The sequence below is a fragment of the Megalobrama amblycephala genome, linkage group LG8, assembly GCF_018812025.1.
Source record: "Megalobrama amblycephala isolate DHTTF-2021 linkage group LG8, ASM1881202v1, whole genome shotgun sequence".
NCBI classification, from domain to species: domain Eukaryota; kingdom Metazoa; phylum Chordata; class Actinopteri; order Cypriniformes; family Xenocyprididae; genus Megalobrama; species Megalobrama amblycephala.
Genome location: NC_063051.1, coordinates 28,765,204 through 28,785,858, shown reverse-complemented (window position 1 = coordinate 28,785,858; position 20,655 = coordinate 28,765,204). Strand labels below are relative to the sequence as shown.

At 37.9% G+C, this 20,655-nt stretch overlaps 1 protein-coding gene, 1 long non-coding RNA gene and 1 other non-coding gene across 4 annotated transcripts in view; 2 read left to right on the top strand and 1 right to left on the bottom strand.

Moving 5' to 3' along the window:
* The window catches only part of LOC125274222, a 36,313-nt gene that overhangs the window by 12,343 nt on the left and 3,315 nt on the right, over positions 1-20,655 (bottom strand). Inside the window, exon 1 of one of the 2 annotated variants that reach the window (XR_007186205.1) lies at positions 19,954-20,379. The exons of the other annotated variant lie outside the window; for it this stretch is intronic. This is a non-coding gene — a long non-coding RNA (uncharacterized LOC125274222). Of the gene's footprint in view, positions 1-19,953; positions 20,380-20,655 lie in introns of those variants that run through there. 2 annotated transcript variants of the gene reach the window in all.
* Positions 889-19,827, top strand: cavin2b (caveolae associated protein 2b). Its single transcript, XM_048200429.1, has 2 exons — positions 889-1,752; positions 17,154-19,827. Exons 1-2 carry the CDS (start codon positions 1,201-1,203, stop codon positions 18,024-18,026), a joined length of 1,425 nt encoding a protein of 474 aa, XP_048056386.1. The 5' UTR covers positions 889-1,200; the 3' UTR covers positions 18,027-19,827.
* Positions 20,521-20,602, top strand: trnas-cga. The gene has a single exon. It is a non-coding gene; the product is annotated as a tRNA-Ser (tRNA).

The following is a 20,655-nucleotide window of genomic DNA, read 5'->3' as shown; positions in this document are numbered from 1 at the left end:
ACATGAATGGACTCTTTTCCTCTCTCAGAACTCTGTGTTTCCACAGCCATTACCCTGCAAAGGAAAAAGGAGGGAAGATGACATAATGGAGGCATGTATAACAATGCAGAAAGGAGGAAACGGGAGCAATTAAGACATTGTGTTTGTGTGTATAAGAGGCAAACACCCAAGAAAATGACAAGTTTTTTTTTTTTGTTTTTTTTTTTACAATTTTACTGTTTTACCACAATTTTTAACATTTGGTTTCATGCTGACAGTGTTTTTATTATTCACTATATTTCCCTGCATAGTGAAATGTAAATGCAAAATTTTCCACTTCTGATGTTCAGTTTCATCATGCTCCTGCTACAGCTGCAGGCAGGAAAAATGACTCCACTCAAACGGCTTGAGAACTGTTTGTGTGACATTCTTTCCAGAATAAACTTAGAATGACATCAACTGTAAGAAAAGACTCTTACAAAATAAATACGGCCAAAAATATACATACATTCTTGTGCACATCTATGCACACAAAAATTCTCCAAAATGTTGCTTAGCAAATCTTTACTCAAGGGGAAAAACACACACCTTTGTTCCATCTTCCTCTCTCTATCTTTCACTCTCCCTCTTTATTTCTCTGGCACAGATGAGCTCATTCTTCAAACATGACTTTTAATATACTATTGCTGTCTTCAATATAAACAAAACTAAACCTAGAGAGCCAGAGAGAGAGAGAGAGTTAGGGGGAGGTACTGCATGTGGAGAGAGTTGCTCATGTTCCACAGTACACACCCACATACTCGCACTTGACACATGCAAACACATAACTCCCTCACCAATGGGCCGGGCTAGGTGCCATGGAAACCAAGCTACGCCCCCATAGGGTGTGGATGGGCTTTTTAAGCTGTGGGGAAGCCTCTACACGGCTCTTCCAATCGCACCAGAGAGGGAGGGAGAGACAGAGAGAGAGAGAGAGAGAGAGAGAGAAAAAGAGTAAGAGTGTGGTTATCTTCAAAAAGGGGTGGGAACGTTGAACCTGGAAGCTGAAAAGTTGAAAAGACTGTAAACAGGAATTAAAACTGTAAGAACGTGGAGGCACTCGAATCAACTGGAAGAGGAAACCGGTACAGCAAGACCAGCTCACTTAAAGGTGAAGAAAGGTAAAGAACAAAACCATTTTCCTGAGTAAAGTTATCTGTCGAGACCAAGAACAGCCTCAGAATGGGAGAAGATGCAGTGCAGGCAGAGAGGAGCAGCATGGTCAGCACGCATGAGAACCAGGAGCTGGTGGTGCCAAGCCCCAGCCCCACTCAGTCTTCACCCACCCATAGCCTCTCCCAGCTGGGCACTGGCAATATCAACGCCTCTAGCGGAGAACCTAGTAGCCCCGGAGCTGGGGGCACCACAGGCACTCTACCTAGAGATGGAGCTTCACCCACAGGCCAAGTGAATGCCATCACTGTCCTGACACTTCTAGATAAGCTGGTGAACATGCTGGACACAGTGCAAGAGAACCAGCATAAGATGGAGATGAGACAGGTCGAGATGGAAGGGGCGGTGAGGGGCATCCAGAACGATATGACCAAGCTCTCCAAGAGTCACACTTCCACCTCCAACACGGTCAGCAAACTCCTGGAGAAGAGCCGCAAGGTCAGTGTCCACATGAAGGAGGTCAAGGACAAGATGGATAAGCAGGCCGTCCAAGTGAAGAAATTGGAGGCCAACCACGCTCACCTGATCAAGAGGAACAACTTCAAAGTGCTCATCTTCCAGGTAAATGTACAGTGTGTGTTGGGGGTAGTTGGTGGTGGGGTATTTGATGTGCTCAGGTGAGGACACTGAATGATTGCATTGTCCACGGGTTCATTGCTGCATGTCGGTGTTCACTGAACCAAGTTCAACTGTCTCCAACTCTGTTAACGATAAGGGATATTACTGTCTTACACAGCTGAGTAGAGTCTGATTAATCTAAATGTCATTTGACTAAATTTCCACATAGTTGATTAACAGATCTCATACCTCCCTCGGGGTGGGTCCATTTCTAAAGCAGGAGAGAAGGGTCATAGTTCAGAGTGTAAAGATGAAAGCAATGCATGAGAGGGTGTGATGTCGCTTAAGGTCATTGTGAGGTGGGGTGGAATAGAAAGGCTAATACTGTGGGGCCAAAAGCTCAGACAACACTACCCAAACTGTTGAGTGTTTCTGGGATGGTCAAACCTAGTCAAAACAACTTTATTTATGGATGTTACAGCACCTGCAAGTGTAACTCCTTGTAAGTCCTTGTGAATCTTGTACTTGACTCAAAGTATTAGCCTCTTGAATAACCAGCTAGATTTTCAGATATCCCTATATTTCAGAAAGAAAATCAACATGGGCTCCAAACTAAGAGAGAGCTGGAGAGCTCGAGAGAAAGAGACTCAATAGGGGAGGCTTGTTTTGAAGCTTAGCCAAAAGCTATTATTTAAAGCACAATAGCCTTGAATAGAAGGTGTGTCCAGAGATCAGCTACAGTGCAGCGTAATGTGTATCCTGTTGTCAGAAGACCCGTGCTGAAATGTGCTATGCTACACTGGCTAGCTGCTGTTTACTGCAAGACCTGCAATCAACCGAATGACTCAGTGATTCCAAAGCCAGAGAGTGCTGAGAGAGTCCTTCCATTTCCCCCTCTCTCTTCCCAACTATGTGGTTACTGCAGAAGTACATGATGTAAAGAATGAGAGAGAGCCTAGTGAAACACATTTTCAGAAAGTCAACATTCCATCTCTGTGCGAAGGAGTGTTTAAAAAGTTGGGAAGGTAAATTACCTTCGATGAAAGTGTGAAAACCCTCAACTTTTACACAACCTTTGCACAGTGAGTGCACTCTTTTTCTGAGAATAGTTTCTACAGTTTCCGTCACAGACAGAGTGCTGTTTGTTAAAGCTGGCCAAAAATGTTTGAGTGTGTTGCTATGGCAACTATGTTGTTTATTTGCAGGGAAATCTAATTGGAGACTGTGACAGTTGAGATTTCCTTCTTTGTCTAAATTATTTCAGGCTCGTTACTTGCAGGGATTTGGTTTGCTTTTTCATTTTCTAAGCATTTGCAAAGCAGTCCAGGCATGTCTGGTCTAAGGGAATGTGTTTAATCCAGCCATGGGGTTTTCTTGTAGACTCCTGATCTGTCCTGCATTATAGTTAGCATGGGTGGGACCATGGTGGATATGGGGGCAAACTCTTCCTAAAGTTTTTACATTTCCATCAGACATGCCTGACAGACCCACACAAACATTCTCGGACAGTCCTTGTCTTATTTAATGTTCCTTCATTAAACCCCCTTCCGCTGTCCCTTGGGGTTGCCTGGGTTTATTTCTCAGGAATGATAGAATCTGACCAGTACTGAAAATATCCTCAGCTCATTAAACAGAGAACTTCAGCAGGAGAATCAAAGAACGTTTTCAAGTCACTTCTGCCAAATGTTTCACATTTATATACAATTGTCCAATACTAAACAAGCATGACAAAAACTGAAAAAGACTTTCGCGTGAAGTCAGAAAACTTTGTCAACACTTAGTCAACACATAGTCTATTTGTCTTATAACATTCTTAGTTTTATTTCCTCATCTCCATAGATACATTCAGGTGTTCACCACACCCTCTCTGCCTGTGTTTTTCACTTTTATCTTCCCCTGCTGCTTTTGGATTGGGGTGCTTGGCTCCCCCTTAGGCGGACTACAGGCACGAGAGAGAATGCTGTTCTTGCATAAGCAGAAACTCTGGCTCAAACGCTCACATTCCAGCAGTGGAGCAAGTCTCTCCCACTTTCAAAATGAAATAAAAAGGCTAGTAACCACAATTGATTAGAGCTCCATGAGACATGGATCAAGACATTGGTCACCACAGCCTTAAAAGAGAAGAGGAGGACTGAGCTTGTAAAGCCAAGCTTATTTTTGTTATAATCAAACATAATTCCATTTGCAATTTTTGAGCATGATGCAACTTTCAATGAACACATTTAATTAATTGTGCCCGTGTTTCTCAAAACTTAACATCTGGGTTGTGTTATAGCTGCACAACATCTCCAAGTTCTCATTACTATCAGTGCACAATGCTTCAATTTTCATCATACTGGAAGCCAAATTTAGAGTAGGAAAGTGCAAGATGGAATATTTTTACAACTAGCCTTTCGCTATCACCTAATAAGGCTATCTGTGCCTCTGCAGAGAGAGGAGAAAGAGAGGGGGGGAGGGGGAGAAAAAGTGTCAGTGCAAGAAGGCCTGTAGGCAGAGAGAAAGGAGACAAGAGTGTTTGTTTTCCATTGTCCATCAAAAAGGCATTATCTCTCTCCAAACTCAACCTACTGTTACAGTTCCCAGTTCCAGTACAGTTGGTGTACTGGGGGTTATATGAAAATGAGACAAGATGAGAAAAAAGCTTCATTGCAATTTAAGATTTACAACATGACTACTCGGAGATATTTCAAATGTATATGCAAATTACACAAACTCACATCTCGTCTCTCACGGCATACTGCATACGTTTAACAGCAAACTATGTTGGACTATGTTAGAGCTACAAATTCTCTCGAACAAAAACAGGTAGGCCATCTTAACTAAGGACTTGAGCCGCGTTACCACCACAGGAACTTTACCCAGGAACTAGGAACTTTGGGGTGGTACCCGGTGTGTTTTGACCGCAGGAACCAGGGTCTAAATGAAGTTCCGGGTAAAAAAATTCCCTCTGAAAGTACCTGCTTGGTAGATAGTACTTTTTCAAAGTTCTGGAACTTTCGGGGATGGGCACTGCGCACTGAACGTGCCGAGTTCACGCAGCATTTTGATTGGTTGACTCCACACAGTATTTTATTTCAACCATCGTTTTTTTAAAGTCTGGTAAGAGATGTTTGCTATTCGAATCAACAATGGAGTTTAAAAAAATACAACCGATGGACTGACGATGAGGTTCAGGCTTTATTAAGCATATATATGTGGAGGACAAAATCCAGTGGGAACTAGAAAGTCGCACGCAGTCCTACGTCACCGGACTATCTTCACGGTACTTTTGACCACTATGGAAACGCAGCTAGCAATAGGTCTGGGGGGGAAAAGTTCCTGGGACAAATTGTCCCAGCTTTAGAAACTCAAATACACATGAGAAGAAAAAAAGAAAATGAAAAAACAATAAACTAGTAATTAACCAAGTCCTAAAGTCTCTAGTAGTGCTGAAAACACAGTGGTAATGACTTTTTTTTTTTTTTTTTGGTGAGGACACAACAGGGTGGCATTTCATTCCTTAGCAACAAAACATCAAAAGGTTAGCAGATAAAAAGCATTATCTACTTTCCAAATATGGAATGTGTGACTGTTGTGGTCACCAACAACTGTTACAGAATGTACTGTAAATCTGGCCTTGCTGAGCAGGAGGTAAACAGAGTCAATCACAGACTTTAGCGAACAGTGTATTTGGTGAGTTAAATTGGTTCTTTTGAGAGGATAGACAGACATTAGGGATGTAAATATATATTGATTCATTGAGATATTGTTGGAAATAATTAAATTACCAAAATAAACAAAATAATTAAATTAAATTCTATCGGAATGTAACAGAATATAAGAACAGCCGAGCAAATATTTACACCCTTAATGGAAATGTGGCCTCAGGGTCTATTTCACTGTACAGGTTTAAATACTGAATGAGCATGTGAAATGAGTTACATGAAAGGAAATGGACATGTTTTTGCACATGGGACTAGTAACAACTATTAGGGGTAGGTTATCATTACAGACTTCCTGATTCAATTTAATTTTGATTGAATAGAGTCATTCTTAAATCCACCATAAAATTTAGATTTATTTCGATTAATAATTTATTTATGAAAGAAAAATTCAAACCCGTAACTTGTCTTTTTGAATAATTAATTAAAAGAACAGACTTGTTTCTGGAATCAGGGTACACTGGTCAATCTGTATGTTTTTGATTCACTAAAAAGACTAAAAATGAGAGTAATTTGCTTGTGAACTGGATTATATTTGTGATTAAATGGGGGAAAAAAACACTCTTTTATTTTTACCCAGCGGTAACTATTACATTGAATGCAAAGGTATTACCTTTGTCAGAGAATGAACAGACACATATTGTAAAACCTTTTTTCAAAACTTCTCAGTATAGCTTTTACGCTGTACATTTATACGCTACTTGTTTTGTAGTTATCTGACAGCTGTCTAATATACTGCCTGCAGGAGTTCACTCCCTTTTCTCAACAGTCACAATAAAATCAAATGAAATGCAAACAAATCATGTAAATCCGTATTTGACAATCAAATCAAAATTGAGAACAAGCATACTGAACATTTATACACCAAGATACACAAAATAATCAAAGAAAAGAAAACGCACAAAAGCACACCTGTGATAGCGCCATATGCTAAATATTAAATTACTGGAGCAGATGAAGGCAAGTGATACAGTATATTCTCAGTATATGACAGAAATTTACATTTTAACCCTCGCTGGGCCTTCCTGAACTGGACAGACACTGTAATTATCTACAAAAACAGACATCCTTTTGCACTATGGTTATGAATACTGACAGAGCTCTGGCTCTTTGGTCCTATCTAAACACACACATCCACAAACACATTGAAGAGACAAAAGCTGTTATTGTGTGTGTCCCGTGACAGGGAGCAATGCCAGCACAGAGGGAAGACCATACACACTCACAATGCCATGGGAACTCATGTAGACAATATGCTATAGGCTGTGGCGAACCAGCCCAGAAACAGTAGACAGACTACACATCAATTACAAAGGAAACTGCAATAAAACCATGCCCTTTCACACTGATCTTACATCAGCCTCCTCTTTCAGAATAGAGGTTAAGTAATAAATCACATCAGGGCTCCTGATCACCCTGTTGGGGTTTATTTTGCAATAATGACTCGCTGACTGCAGTAAGTGGTATATTCAGCTTCAGCATATGATGTAATATATTACACACGTCATAATATATGTATGTACATATAATATAATATATATATATATATATATATATATATATATATATATATATATATATATATATATATATATATATATATATATATATATATATACACAATAATGTGTTTAAAGCAGTGCTGGGATTAGGTTGGAGCTAATAAATACAGAATATTATCAAATCTCAGGTAACACTTTATTTTAGGGTCTTTTAACTTGTTGCTTTTTAGCATGCATACTAGAATATTGGTTATTTATTAGTACTTATTAAGCACTTATTAATGCCTTATTCTGCATGACCTTATTCTACATTCTTAATCCAACCCAATACCTAAATTTAACAACTACCTTACTATTAATAAGCAGTAAATTAGGAGTTTAAGGAGGGAAATGTTATAGTTAATAGTTTATATGTGTTCCCTATAGTAAAGTGTTACCAAATCTCACTATACAGGCATAGGGTTTAATCACATTTCTCGCACTCTGATCAAAGTTACAAAACAACATTTCTCTATGAATAATTGTAATAATTAGTTTAGTTTGAAGAGGGTTGCTCATATCATGTAAACATCTTAATCCATGTAATTCCTTTCTCTGATCACTGACAATAATCAGACTGTTGGTGTACATGTAAACATGGCCATTGTTGCATGAAGATTTTCCAGGGCTGATTTTGTAAGAAAGGGAAACCCTCTTCCGCTCAGTTCTCCCACCCCGTCCTGCTCAAACTATTTTATTCCGCTTGACTTCTTACACACGCAAAAACATGCACACAGTACATTTCTTGTGCACACAAATAGTGTTGAACCTATAGCTAAACTAGCTACAGTACAAATTACACAATGTATAGTATTCAAGTACAGTCCTTTAGCAGTTAGCTACAGTATACCAACAGCTACTAACTAAACTACCTAGCTTTAAAAGGATGAATATATTTTAAATTATACAATATTAGACTAAGAGTATAAATAAACACCTTTTGATGATTAGTTTTTTCATAAATCTTTTTTTTGACCACTTGCTAAACTTGCTAAAATGACTTACCAATGGTATTTGAAAGAAAGAGAAAAAACAGTAATGTGATACATTGTCATCATGATTCTAATCCTTTTTCTGCCACAGAATAAAATAAAGGTAATTGCAACTTATTTTTATTATTATTATTTATATTTAGGGTGTAATGGTACACAAATGTGATGGTTCGGTATGTACCTCGGTGTTGAAGTCACGGTTTGTTACAGCAGGGGGGAGAAAAGGAGAAAAAAAAAATCTATCTCAGCGAATACTGTAAACTATATACAGGGAGCCCTTTCTTGCACATTACTATAATATTAAAAGTTACAATTAACAACAGAGCCCAAACTATTAAATTCAGTTGCTATTTATTTTTAGATACAATAGTCAACACTCAAGGTCAATGATCTAAAGGTAAATGTAATGCTACATGAGATATTATTCTCAAGCTGTTTTATTTATGTTTTTCCACGGTTGAAACACCGGTTGAGAGATTACACAAATAGTTCTGAGAAGTAAAAAAAAAAAAAAAAAAAAATTGTGAGATATAAACTCACAAATGCAAGGAAAAAAGTCAGAATTATGAGATAAAAAGTCCCATTTACTTTTTTGTTTTTTATTCCATGCCGGAAACAAGCTTGGAAAAAGTCATTTGATATTTAAAACTATATTATACACTGTAAACCATAACATTCAAAATACTTAATTGGTTTTGAGTAGGACAAACATAAATTAAGCAAATTGGTACAGTTAAATTAACTGTTAAGAGAAATTAGAACTTTCTTTTCACAGCACTGACATATTTAAAATAAATTGAACTGTTTCATTGTTTTTGAGTTGTATGAACTTATTTCTTTTAATTTAGACTAATTTAAGTTTAACTGAAACTGGGCTGGGATTTCTACTGTATTTCCCAGCATGCTTTGCCCATGGCACTTGAAAGGGTGAGTAAATGCTAAAATGAAGTGTTATATAATGTTTTTTTGTGCGCAAGGTTAATGGTAAGGGAGATTTAGTAGCAATTAATGTTTTGTTATGCTAATTTAGAAGAGTTTCTGTTAATGTGGGTTTTGAGAGAGTTACCATCATGGTGACAAGTGGTGCTGCTTGGTTTAAGAGCAGGTAAGTTACATGTTTTAAGTTGCTGTATTAAGTGAGTTAGCTAACTTCAAGTTAGGAGCAATTAACATGCATGAGTACTACAAACTCAAAACTTTTTGATTACCTCAAATTTTTTGAGTTAGCCCAACTAACTTTTTACAGTGTAATGGACTATGGTCACACAACAAAAAAACAGTTTTAAAATAGTTTCAAAATAGTTTCAGTACCACTCAACACTCCACACAAAAATGTGGAGCTCTCTCTCTCTCTCTCTCTCTCAGTGTGTTGCAAAAATCTCTGTGTATTTTTTGACAGAGACAGAAAATGTATATGGTTCAGGCCTGCCTTTAGTGTGACGCAAAAGCAGAGAACACGGGCGAGCGTGAGGTTAAACAGCTGCTTCCTGTCAGATGTTGTTAATGGCAGCAGGAAGGGTAATGCAAGCATTAAAAATGTTCAGAGAATTACAGGGGCTGAAGGTCCCACAGCATCGCTAAAGAAAAATAAAATAGCATGAGCTTGAAAATAATTCCCCACCATCTACAACACCTTCAAACACAGCCACTTTCATCTCTCTCTTTACTCTCCACACCCCACCCCTGAGCAAATATTTACCCCCCAATCCTTCATAAGTAGGCCTCAAGGTGGCACGTATGTCAAGTGTGTTTAGAAAGTAAAGTGAATATTGGGAAAACAACTGGATAGCGTCTCTGATAAAGCTGACAGCAATGAGAGAAGAGAGGTATGGTGAGGTGTCTCTGGGTCTCTATCTGTGGACATACACTTAACTAACATATAGTCAAGTCATCTATTTAAAAAAAAAAAAAATTTTTTTTTTTTTTTGGAAAATTCACTTTAAGAAAGTATACATTTTAGTTTTGTAAAGAAATTCATAAACGGTATGAATGTGAAATCATTCCTATTTGCCAACAAAAAACGTTAAACATTTAAGACTACGCCTTTAGATCAGCCCAGATCAGAGGTTAACATAGTTTAAGTTTAAAGTATAAAAGTACCGTAAAAAGTGTTTGGAACAACATGAGGGTGAGTAAATGGTGATAGAGTTTTCATTAATGGGTAAACTATTACTTTAAGACTGGGAGAAAATTGAGTAATAACAGGCAAAGAGTAAAGCAGGCATTTATGTGTCTTATTAGAACCACATCTGGTCAAATAAGCATCAAATAAAATCTAGTCTATTCTTGCACAAAGAGAACGGGCACAAAGCATGCATTGTATGCAATGACTCAGACTCACAATGTTTACCAAAACATTCTCTCTAAAAATTGATTCCTTTAATAACCATAACTGTAACAGAAAATGTATTATCCCTTTTGTGAGATCCCCTTATATTCTTGTGCATATATGAGAAAACATATATCAACTCAGCTATCACAAGTGCCTACATTGCCCAAGGCAAGAGGGACCGGTTTAGTACGCAAATGAATCAAACCTAGAGTATCATTTGACAGGCTGCTCAGCATGAGGTAATCACACTCTTTAGTGACAAACATTTTTCGAGAGAGTCAAAAAGATTCAAACACAACCAGAATATGAAGACAATGTAGATGTAGAGGAGGCTGTAGTCATTTACAAGTCATTTCCAGATCTCATACCTACAAGGCAGAATGCATGGAATGAACTGTTTGGTTCCCCACTGAGAAAACAACAGGAACTTGTGTCTCTGGAGGCCATAAGGAGGAATTCTTTAACCCTTATTTGTAACAGCTCTATAGTATTTAATGGATAATTTGAGGGGCGTATGTTACATTGTGTTTTTTGCCATCAGCATAACCAGTTCACCTAAAGTGATTTCAAACAGTGGTTCCAGGGACAGGCCTGAACCTGGTTAACCTGGTTAAGTCAAGAGAAACCATTCACTTAAAACAGAAGTTACGCAAGCGATCAAAATGTCAACACTCTCATTCTCAGAGACCATCTACAGTTAAGACTGAAAAGTTTAATGACTGTTGATAGACACTCTTCTTGCCACGCAGGCTAGTCCAGTGGCTCAGTGAATTTTCCCTCTACCTATTTAAATTAGAAATTTGAGCTATGGATTGCCACTCAAGAGCCTTGAGGACAGTACTTGAAAACATGCAAATACAAACAAAGAGCAATGTCAGAGGCATCCAAACAACACAGAAAGTGAATACACGCCATTGAAAGATTGAAAAAAGATTTGGCTTTAAAGGGTCAATCTCTCAATATTAATAAAAATAAGAAATTGGAAAATATTTTCTAATAAAGATGTTTTGCACTGTGACATTACTTTCATGATTCATGATTACTACGGTAATGCAAAACAATCTCAGTCTCATCATTGTATTTTTTTATTTATTCGAATTAGTTAAAGATATTGATAACTTTAGTTAACATGAACTGAGAATTAACAATACTTCTATAGTATTTATTAATCTTAGTTAAATGTTATATATATATGTTAAAGAACTAACATGAACAAACAATGAACAACAGTATTTATATTAACATTATAGGGTTAGTTCACCCAAAAATGAAAATTAATTACTCACCCTCATGTCGTTCACCCGCTGCATTCACACAGGGCGTCAGCGTCAACGCTTGACAGAGGGCGTGTCTGAAGCTTGTGTTGACGCGACTGTTATAGTGATAACAGCCAATCACATTACTTTCCGGTGTTGCAAGAACGCAATTGGCTAATGACTACTCTATGGTGTTTGCATAAGGCGATCTGATTGGCTGACGAAAAAGTTGAGAAATCTTCAACTTCTGCCGCAAGCAACGCAAGTGAAGCGATGGAACCCACAATTCAGTTCGGCAACGCATGATGTCACCCATTCAAAGTAAATGAGAGGCGTTAACGCCGACACCCCATGTGAATGCAGCATAAGACCTTTGTTCATCTTCAGAACACAAATTAAGATATTTTTGATAAAATCCGATGACACAGTGAGGCCTGCATTGCCAGCAAGATAATTAACACTTTAGGATGCCCAGATATTTAAAACAGTTCATGTGACTAGTGGTTCAACCTTAATGTTATGAAGTGACAAGAATACGCTTTGTGTGCCAAAAAAAACTAAATAGTGACTTTATTCAACAATATCTAGTGATGGGTGATTTCAAAACACTGCTTCATGAAGCTTCGAAGCTTTACGAATCTTTTGTTTCGAATCAGTGGTTCGGAGCGTGTATCAAACTGCCAAAGTCATGTGAACTATTGAAATTTCGAAACACTTATGACGTAACGAAGCCTCGTTTACTGAAATCATATGACTTTGGCGCTCCGAACCACTGATATTGTTGAAAAGTCGTTATTTTGTTTTTTGCCACACAAAAAGTATTCCCGACGCTTTTTAATATTAAGGTTGAACCACTGTGGTCACATGAACTGTTTTAAATATGTTTTTAGTAGTGGTTCGGAGCGTGTATCAAACTGCCAAAGTCATGTGAACTATTGAAATTTCGAAACACTTATGACGTAACGAAGCCTCGTTTACTGAAATCATATGACTTTGGCGCTCCGAACCACTGATATTGTTGAAAAGTCGTTATTTTGTTTTTTGCCACACAAAAAGTATTCCCGACGCTTTTTAATATTAAGGTTGAACCACTGTGGTCACATGAACTGTTTTAAATATGTTTTTAGTAGCTTTCTGGGCATCTGAAAGTGTTAATTATCTTGCTGGCAATAGAGGCCTCACTGAGCCATCAGATTTTATCAAAAGTATCTTAATTTGTGTTCCAAAGATGAACAAAGGTCTTATGGGTGTGGAATGACATGAGGGTGAGTAATTAATGACAGAATTTTCATTTTTGGGTGAACTAAGTCTTTAACAAAGATTAATAAATGCTGTAACAAATGTATTGCTCATTGTTATTGCATGTTAGTTAATACATTAACCAATGTTAACAAAGTTACCAAGATATTTCATCTAATTTTATATAATTTATCTAAAGATTTTTTAGGTCATGATATTGCTTGTTGTACTGTCTTTATGTAAAAAAAAAAAAAAAAAAAAAAAAAAGATGAATTCTATTATAACAATGTTCACATGAACATAATTTCACAATGCAACAATTCTAAAGGTCCTAAAATAGTCTTTTGATTTTAGGGTGAAATGGGACCAGGTAAAGTTTTCAGGTTTGTTAATGTAATAAAAGCTCACATAGTTCATGTAATAGGTTTAAAAATTATACATAGTATTACTAATATTTGTAAGTATGACCTTGAAGGAGGAAAACGTTTATCTGATCTTGCTATGGTTACAATTTTAATTTGGTGCTATAGATGAACTGCATTCATTATTGTGTAATTCATATTCTGTTGGAGCTGAAAAGCAAAGCGGGCGCGTCAAATATCAGACATTATCACTGTTATACAAGACTGTGTTTATCTGTTCTTTCAATTTTCCAGCTCATTTTGTTTAAAGGTTCCCCTTCTAAAATGCTAAAGTGAAGCAGTTCATTTTCCTTATGATTCTTATTTCTGATTTACACAATGTTATCATTTGGCATCCCTACAACTGTTTCTTCATGCTTAAGCACATGCTATTTGCATCATAATCAGGAGTTTCATGGAAAACTAGCTACACCTCACCAAAAACCACATGTACCACAACAGACTAATACTTTCACAAAGAAACTAGGGAAACTATGCAAAACCTATACAACGCTTTGCTTTCAAATATAAGATTACAGCCAATGTTATATCACACTGTTTTCTACAACTATGTTTCTAAGTCCAAGTATCTAAGTTTACTAATGCTGTGGCAACTCCGATGAGAGACTGATGGAACATGGAAATTCTGTGTTAAAGTTTGCAGGGACTCCGCCAGATTCATTCTCAAACTGTGCCAGCAATATCATACCAATACCTTTGATCCATATTTGCCTTCCAAAGTAAAGCTCTTTTGTGGGTGGACAGATCTACTAAATCCCAAAAGCGGTATTTCACCCCTGATTTAACATGTTGCATATATCCACAGGGATTACCGTCAGTCATTATGTATCCTTTTTGTTAGTTCTTTTCTGTTAGGTCAAATCTCTCCCTACACTTTGACAGGCCAAACCCGCATTCCCTCGCACACAGAGAGCTTCGGAGGCCAGAGTTATAACAGGGGGTTCAGAGGGGAACATGCTAGAAAAGCAGATGTGAACATTAAGGCCCTTTGCAGGCAGTATACAGAGATAAGAGGAATCAAGGCTTGTTTGAATTCAATGTTTGCGTAACATTCTGTCCACTAAGATTCCTTCATCTTTTCGCTTTTTGAAGAGAGCTTATGGTATATTCTTCGCTGCATGATATCTCACTTCTGTGCATGTGGTTTGGGGCTTCACAGAAATAATAAAATGGAACCTGATGGAGAAAATGAGAGACATACTGATCATTTAAATAAATGTCAATGAATGTTTGTTTTTTTTCAACTTCATATTTTTGAAAAATGCTACAAAAGTGGGCGTGGCAAGCTGTGGAGTGGAGGGAGAAAAAGGGAGACAGACAACACAACAATAGCATCTGATTTAAACAGCTTAAAATTAACCAGCTTTTTCTTACAATTAAATGGTTAGTTCACCCAAAAATGAAATTTCTGTCATTAATTACACACCCTCATGTTGTTCTACACCTGTAAGATTCATCGTTCATCTTCAGAACACAAATTAAGATATTTTTGATGAAATTCAAGAGTTTTTTTATTGAAAGCAACGGAATTACCGTCATTCAAGGTCCAGAAAAGTACAAAAGACATTGTTAAAATAGTCAACGTGACTGCAGTGGTTCAACATTAATGTTATGAAGCGAGGAGAATACTTTTTGTGCGCAAAAACAAAACAAAAATAACGACTTTAACGAAATTGTTGAATAAAGTCGTTATTTTTTATTTTTTTTTGCACACAAAAAGTATTCCATAACTTTTTTTGGTTAAAAATGATCCAAAATCAATTTTTGAGCAAAAGCATAACCAGACAGTGTTCAAAACTATCTCCTTACCTTAGCCAGATTCACAACGGTAAGCTTGTAATAATGTTTTAAAATAAAATCAGTACTGGTGGGTTTCTGTGGGAAATTCGAGCATGAGGCAGTTAGTCTTTGCATCATTACGTCACGTCTGTAAACAGAAAGGAAGGAGTCTCTGCTCGGTTATATTGCCCTGATAGGCTATATGGCATTTGACGGATCATGTATAGCCTTTTCTCACAGCAGCTGCAATAAATAAACTTTTTGATGGCGGATTGTAATCCAGAAAGGTCCAAATGACAATCATAAATGGCAACTGGAGATTAACCCATAGTCAAAAGCCTTCAGATTGTTGAGTGGCTAAGAAATTGAAATCTACAGGTAACGCTAATACACACTAAATACACATAGTCACGCAATGCTGATGTTGTTAACATTAACAATCTGAGAACAAAGTATAACAATAATAATAATTTGCACGGTTTGACATGATCCGAGCTAAGCGATCGTTAGATTTAATCACCATTGGCAGCGTGATTGTAATGCTTTTTTCCTCAGTTGGTCTTTAGTACTTTTCTGGACCTTGAATGAAGATATTCATTTACGTTGCTTTCTATTGGCGATAAAAAAAAAAAAAAAAAAACTTTTTTTTTCATCAAAATATCTTAATTTGGTTTCCGAAGATGAATAAAGGTTTTGGAACGGCATGAGGGTGAGTAATTACTGACAGAAATTTATTTTTGAGTGAACTAACCCTTTAAAACTAATGTAATGGTATGGTAACATTCTCTTCTATGATGTGCAACATACATTTCTGTTAAAATCTCAGAAAATGTAGTTTAGTGTTTCATGACCTTTTAAAGTATATGTACTTGAACTGTACGCCTAAATACGGGGGTATCTGCATTCACATGTACGTTTTTGTAAGCTTACATTTCAGAGTACGAAAACAGTGCAGTTAAAGTGATTAACTGGGAGGTTTCCTGTGTGACGTGACCTCATCCGTATCAGAATTTAGAGTCTTATCACTAAGAGAGAGGCTCTCAGGCTCTCCTGCGCATTTCTGGCATGCCATGGAACATTCTGATGGGTGGGGGATGAACAGGGCTTCTGTCCAGGTGTCCCCATTGCTGCACTCCACCCCAAATGTTTCCTGACTCTCATCCTACTCCCTTTCAAAGCCCTACAGCAGACTTCCCTGCTTTCTGTTTTCTCTCTCTTTCCAATTGCCCCACTCTCAGCTCTCTTTCTGTCCTGGCTGTCCTCCAAAACTCAGTGGAAACTCTGATATGAGCTGTGTAGGGTCATGCCTGGCCTTCCTTCCCAAATCGTCTCACTATTCTTCAGCCTGTATGATTGTCTCCAGAAGGGAAAAGAGGGTCGGCACACAATGTTTTTCACACCAAATGTTCTTGTCCCCTTGTGTCTTTTAAAAAAATGTGCATCCACACTACACATCTACACTGCATATTAGGGCTGGGACGATACACCTATCTCCCAATTCGATACTACTGGCTGAAGGTCTCCTGTTGTACATTTTAAAAAGAGTTTTTTCAGTGATTTTGATCTGGCCAATACACAGGTTTTCAGAGAGGTTTCAGAGTACATCGACTTCTCTGATTTTAGGTTAATTTAAATAATCTGACAAAGTAATTCAACATAAAACCAGTTACTGTACTCTGATTACTTCGCCAGATTTATTTACTTTGCTACTAAACTACAGACTTCACCATAAAGCTTTTAACCTGTTCTAAAATTAAGATTTAAAAGACCTGAAAAGATGTCTTAAGATTGATTATCTTAAGACCTTCTCAAAGGCATTAATAGAGTATGATGTTATGTAGAAACTATTGAAGAAATTTCCCACAAACACGACAGCCCTGTGCATCATAGCATTCTTACAGTCCAGTTGCCTAGACAACCAAATATAAATCTTGTAGGCAGCTAATGGATACCTCTGTGGGGAAACCATTGCCTATTGAAATAATACGGCTTTAGTAATCTACAAATTCTTACAGCAATAAACTCGGCAGAGCTGTGTATTAAGAGCATTCATATGTGGAGCGAAAATAATGCTGTAAATTTGTGAGAACTGAATAATTGATTAAATTTTTGTTTGTTTGTTTGTTTGTTTTTGTTGTGCAGGAGGAAAATGAAATCCCTTCAAGTGTCTTTGTGAAGGAACCTGCACCGTTACCTGAAGTGGAGGAGGAGACCCCGGCCATTGATGCCAATCGTTCTCAAGAGGAGGGCCTTCACACCATCACCCTCTCCTCGGATGAGGAGCAGGGACCAGAAGAGGATGACGATGAAATTTTGAGGGTTTTGGATCTCGAAGATGAAACCAGAGTCGAAAAGTCTCGAGCTGAGAAGATCAAGCGTTCCAGTCTGAAGAAAGTGGACAGCCTGAAGAAAGCTTTCTCCAGGCAGAACATTGAGAAGAAGATGAACAAGTTCAGCACCAAGATTGTGTCCCAAGAGAAGCGTGACAAAATCAAGAAGAGTCTGACACCGAACCACCAGAAGAACCCTAGTGCCAAGAGCTCCTCTTTCAAGGTCTCCCCTCTCACCTTCAACATCAAGAAGAACCGCAGTGGGGATGGGGAACCAGATGCTGAGGCCGCAGCTCAATCTGAGAGCTCGCCAAGTGCTATCGCTTCCATCGAACTGGCCCCGATTGACAGCCCAACTGAAGACCTGTCCTTCAAAGAGGTTCACTCCCAACTTGCACCAGGACAAGAAGAAGTAAAGGCAGCTGTGGAGGCAATGGAGAAAGATGAGGTGCCCAGCATCCTGAATGGCACAGCTGAGGTTGAGCTGTCGATCACAGAAGATGTAAGCGAGGAGTATGCTCTTTCTGCGACCCTGCCCCAGGACGCCTCCCAGATAGAGGTGTCCCACAAAGCTTTACAGGAAGAGGATGAAGAGGAGGAAAAGGAAAGAGTGGAGAGTGAAGACAGCCCTCTAGCAGAAGCTGCAGGCCAAGCAGAGGGTGTTGCTGTAGGACAAGCGTCCTAATGCCCTAACCCTCCATTCCAGCCCCAGGAGACCCTCCTAAGCTGAGAAAACACTCTCTACCGAGTCCCTTATCAGTGCCAGCCATCCCCGCCAAGAACCCAGACATCTGCCCTGTCCTTGCAAAATACAGACTTACAATACAGTCTATTCAAAGGCAAAATGCATGAACTATATGACATTTGCTTCAAAATCCCATATCGCTGTTGTCAGTCCCTAGTCTTTTAGCAGAAGTGAATGTGGTCTTATCAGTTAATCTTATCCAGCAGTGTGTTACAAACCTAACGCTTGTGAGAAACCCACTCCAGCTGGTATTACTGGACATTCTGTCTTCCTCTGGTAGTGACTACCTGTCAGCTGAGAAAGTTGGCGAAGGAAAACAAATTGCTTACAGCCAAAGGATTCAACAGACGCCAAGTGCACTCCATCTATCCGATGGACACGTTTTGACCATAGCCTGGTTTTCATCCCACAATCCCACAATTCATTTCTTCTGGAACAGCCTGTGCACAGCTGAAAGTGATATTGATTTCATGCAACCCTGGTCCAATTAGGTTTTGTTTTAGAGATTAAACAGCGCAAATATACTGCCATGTACTATCTCTGCATTTATCAGAAATGTGTAACGTACTCAATTTTACATTTTGATTTTAATCAAGTCACACTAAGTATACTGTGAACGTAGAGAGCAAAAATTGTGAGAAAGCTAGCTGGAAGCGTATTGTCCTAAACTAAACTACAAATATAATTTCTGATTTCTAGATTTCTGCTTTGTAGTGACTAATAAACATTTAGATAACCTTTTTTCTGACCTGAGTGAGCACAAGACATGCTCATGCACACTTTAAATCTGGAATGCGGTTTACAGGGGGGATCCTGGTCTTCCCTGAGCTCCACATATGTCTCGGACCTTACTCAGAAAGCATTCCTGCTTTTGATATACGGCTCTTTTCAGAGACCATTTCTCAAGCTCCCGTTGGCATTGTGCTGGCTGAGAAACAGGCACTGTGAGGCCAGTCTAGATTACAGGCATATTTCTGAAAGTGATGAAGGAGACGATCAGCCCAGTTGCATGCAAATAAGCCAGAGAATTGTGGAAAGTGGTGGAGAACTGAAAAAGTATGAAAAGTGAAATTCTGTTTAGATTGTTGTACTGGAGTTTCAAAATGTGATAACTAGGGAAATACAAAATCCCCTTCATCACTTTGGAATAAATGCAGTTAACTGATATTTGTACACACATCATCACTTGCTATTATACAAATCTATAAATATAATAGTGCTGTCAGCGGATGAGGAACAGCACTGACCAATCAAGTCTGAATTGATTTTGTGAGACAATGACAATAGAGTTTGGTTCTTATGTGTTTTATATAAGTCAGAGTAAGTAGGAATCTATTTTGTGTTTATTTCCAGCATATTTTCATTTCAGTATTTCAGTGCTGAACAAAAATATAAAAGTGTGTATCTTTGCTTTGGGTGGATGTCTCTTTCAGATGAAAAGGGATGAGGTTTTACTTCTTTAAAAATATAACAAATTTTAACTAATTTTTGCTGATGCTTGTTTTCCCTAATCTGTATTTGCATATTCTTTAAGATGTTAACTGCATCAATGACTTCATAATATATAAGAGAGCTATATGTTGTCTTGGTTATATTTTAGAAACATTATGATTCGTGCCAAAGAAAAGGCTCAGTTATAGCAGAGACCTCATAACGTTTCTGTGACACCTGTTTACCAAGTTGTTTCACGATCTGTTCACATTGTTCTTATAATGCAAATAAATAAACATGTTGAACTATGCCTTTTCGTGTCTATCCTGTTCCTTCAAATCTTTAGTATGCTTCCAAAGTCCTGTTTTTTCTTTTAGTAATCCATCTGACAGAAACAGACTCTAACCTAGACTTTGAATATAATAATGATTCTTACCAGCAGTTTCATGGTAACGGTGAATTGTTGATTTATACCTTCCTTGTTAGAGCTGTATGGCATTTGGAATATGTGTTTCTGAACGTTCATATGAAATAATTTTATGTCAAGGCCTGGCTTGTGTACTCTCTTGAACCATGTTTGCACGTGAAGAGTGGTCAAATTGAAAACGCGCCCTCTATGACAAATTCCTTGGGCACTAGCGCCATCTGGCGTTATAATGACTCGAGTAAAGCAGCAGAAAACAAAACAAGAGATATGAATGCTTATACACGACCCAGCTTTAAAATTAAACCATCTTTTGTTATATTTTGTGTGGAATATTTTGTTTGGTTACTCTATCGAAAATGATTTACGTCTTCCCAAAACCTTTGTTTTGAAGTTGAATTGATGTCGAGAGGAATTATATTAATATACGATTAAACAATTCCACCGTTTACATTTTCTACATTTTAATTTTTACAAAATACAATCAAAGTTCAATAAAAATAAAAAAAAAAAAAAAAAAATCACAGAACGACATGAAATAGAGTAGATAGAGCGTTTTTCACACGCACTCAATAAGCAGTCACGGTGGCCGAGAGGTTAAGGCGTTGGACTCGAAATCCAATGGGGTTTCCCCGCACAGGTTCGAATCCTGTTCGTGACGATATTTAGTTTTGATCAAATTAGAAGCATTGAACTTTAGAAACGATTTCAAGC

Bases quoted from the DNA above. Each gene is read 5' to 3' on its own strand.
- cavin2b (XM_048200429.1), top strand. From the start codon at position 1,201: ATGGGAGAAGATGCAGTGCAGGCAGAGAGGAGCAGCATGGTCAGCACG. The intron at 1,753-17,153 runs GTAAATGTACAG...TTTGTTGTGCAG, and splicing joins TCAAAGTGCTCATCTTCCAG to GAGGAAAATGAAATCCCTTC.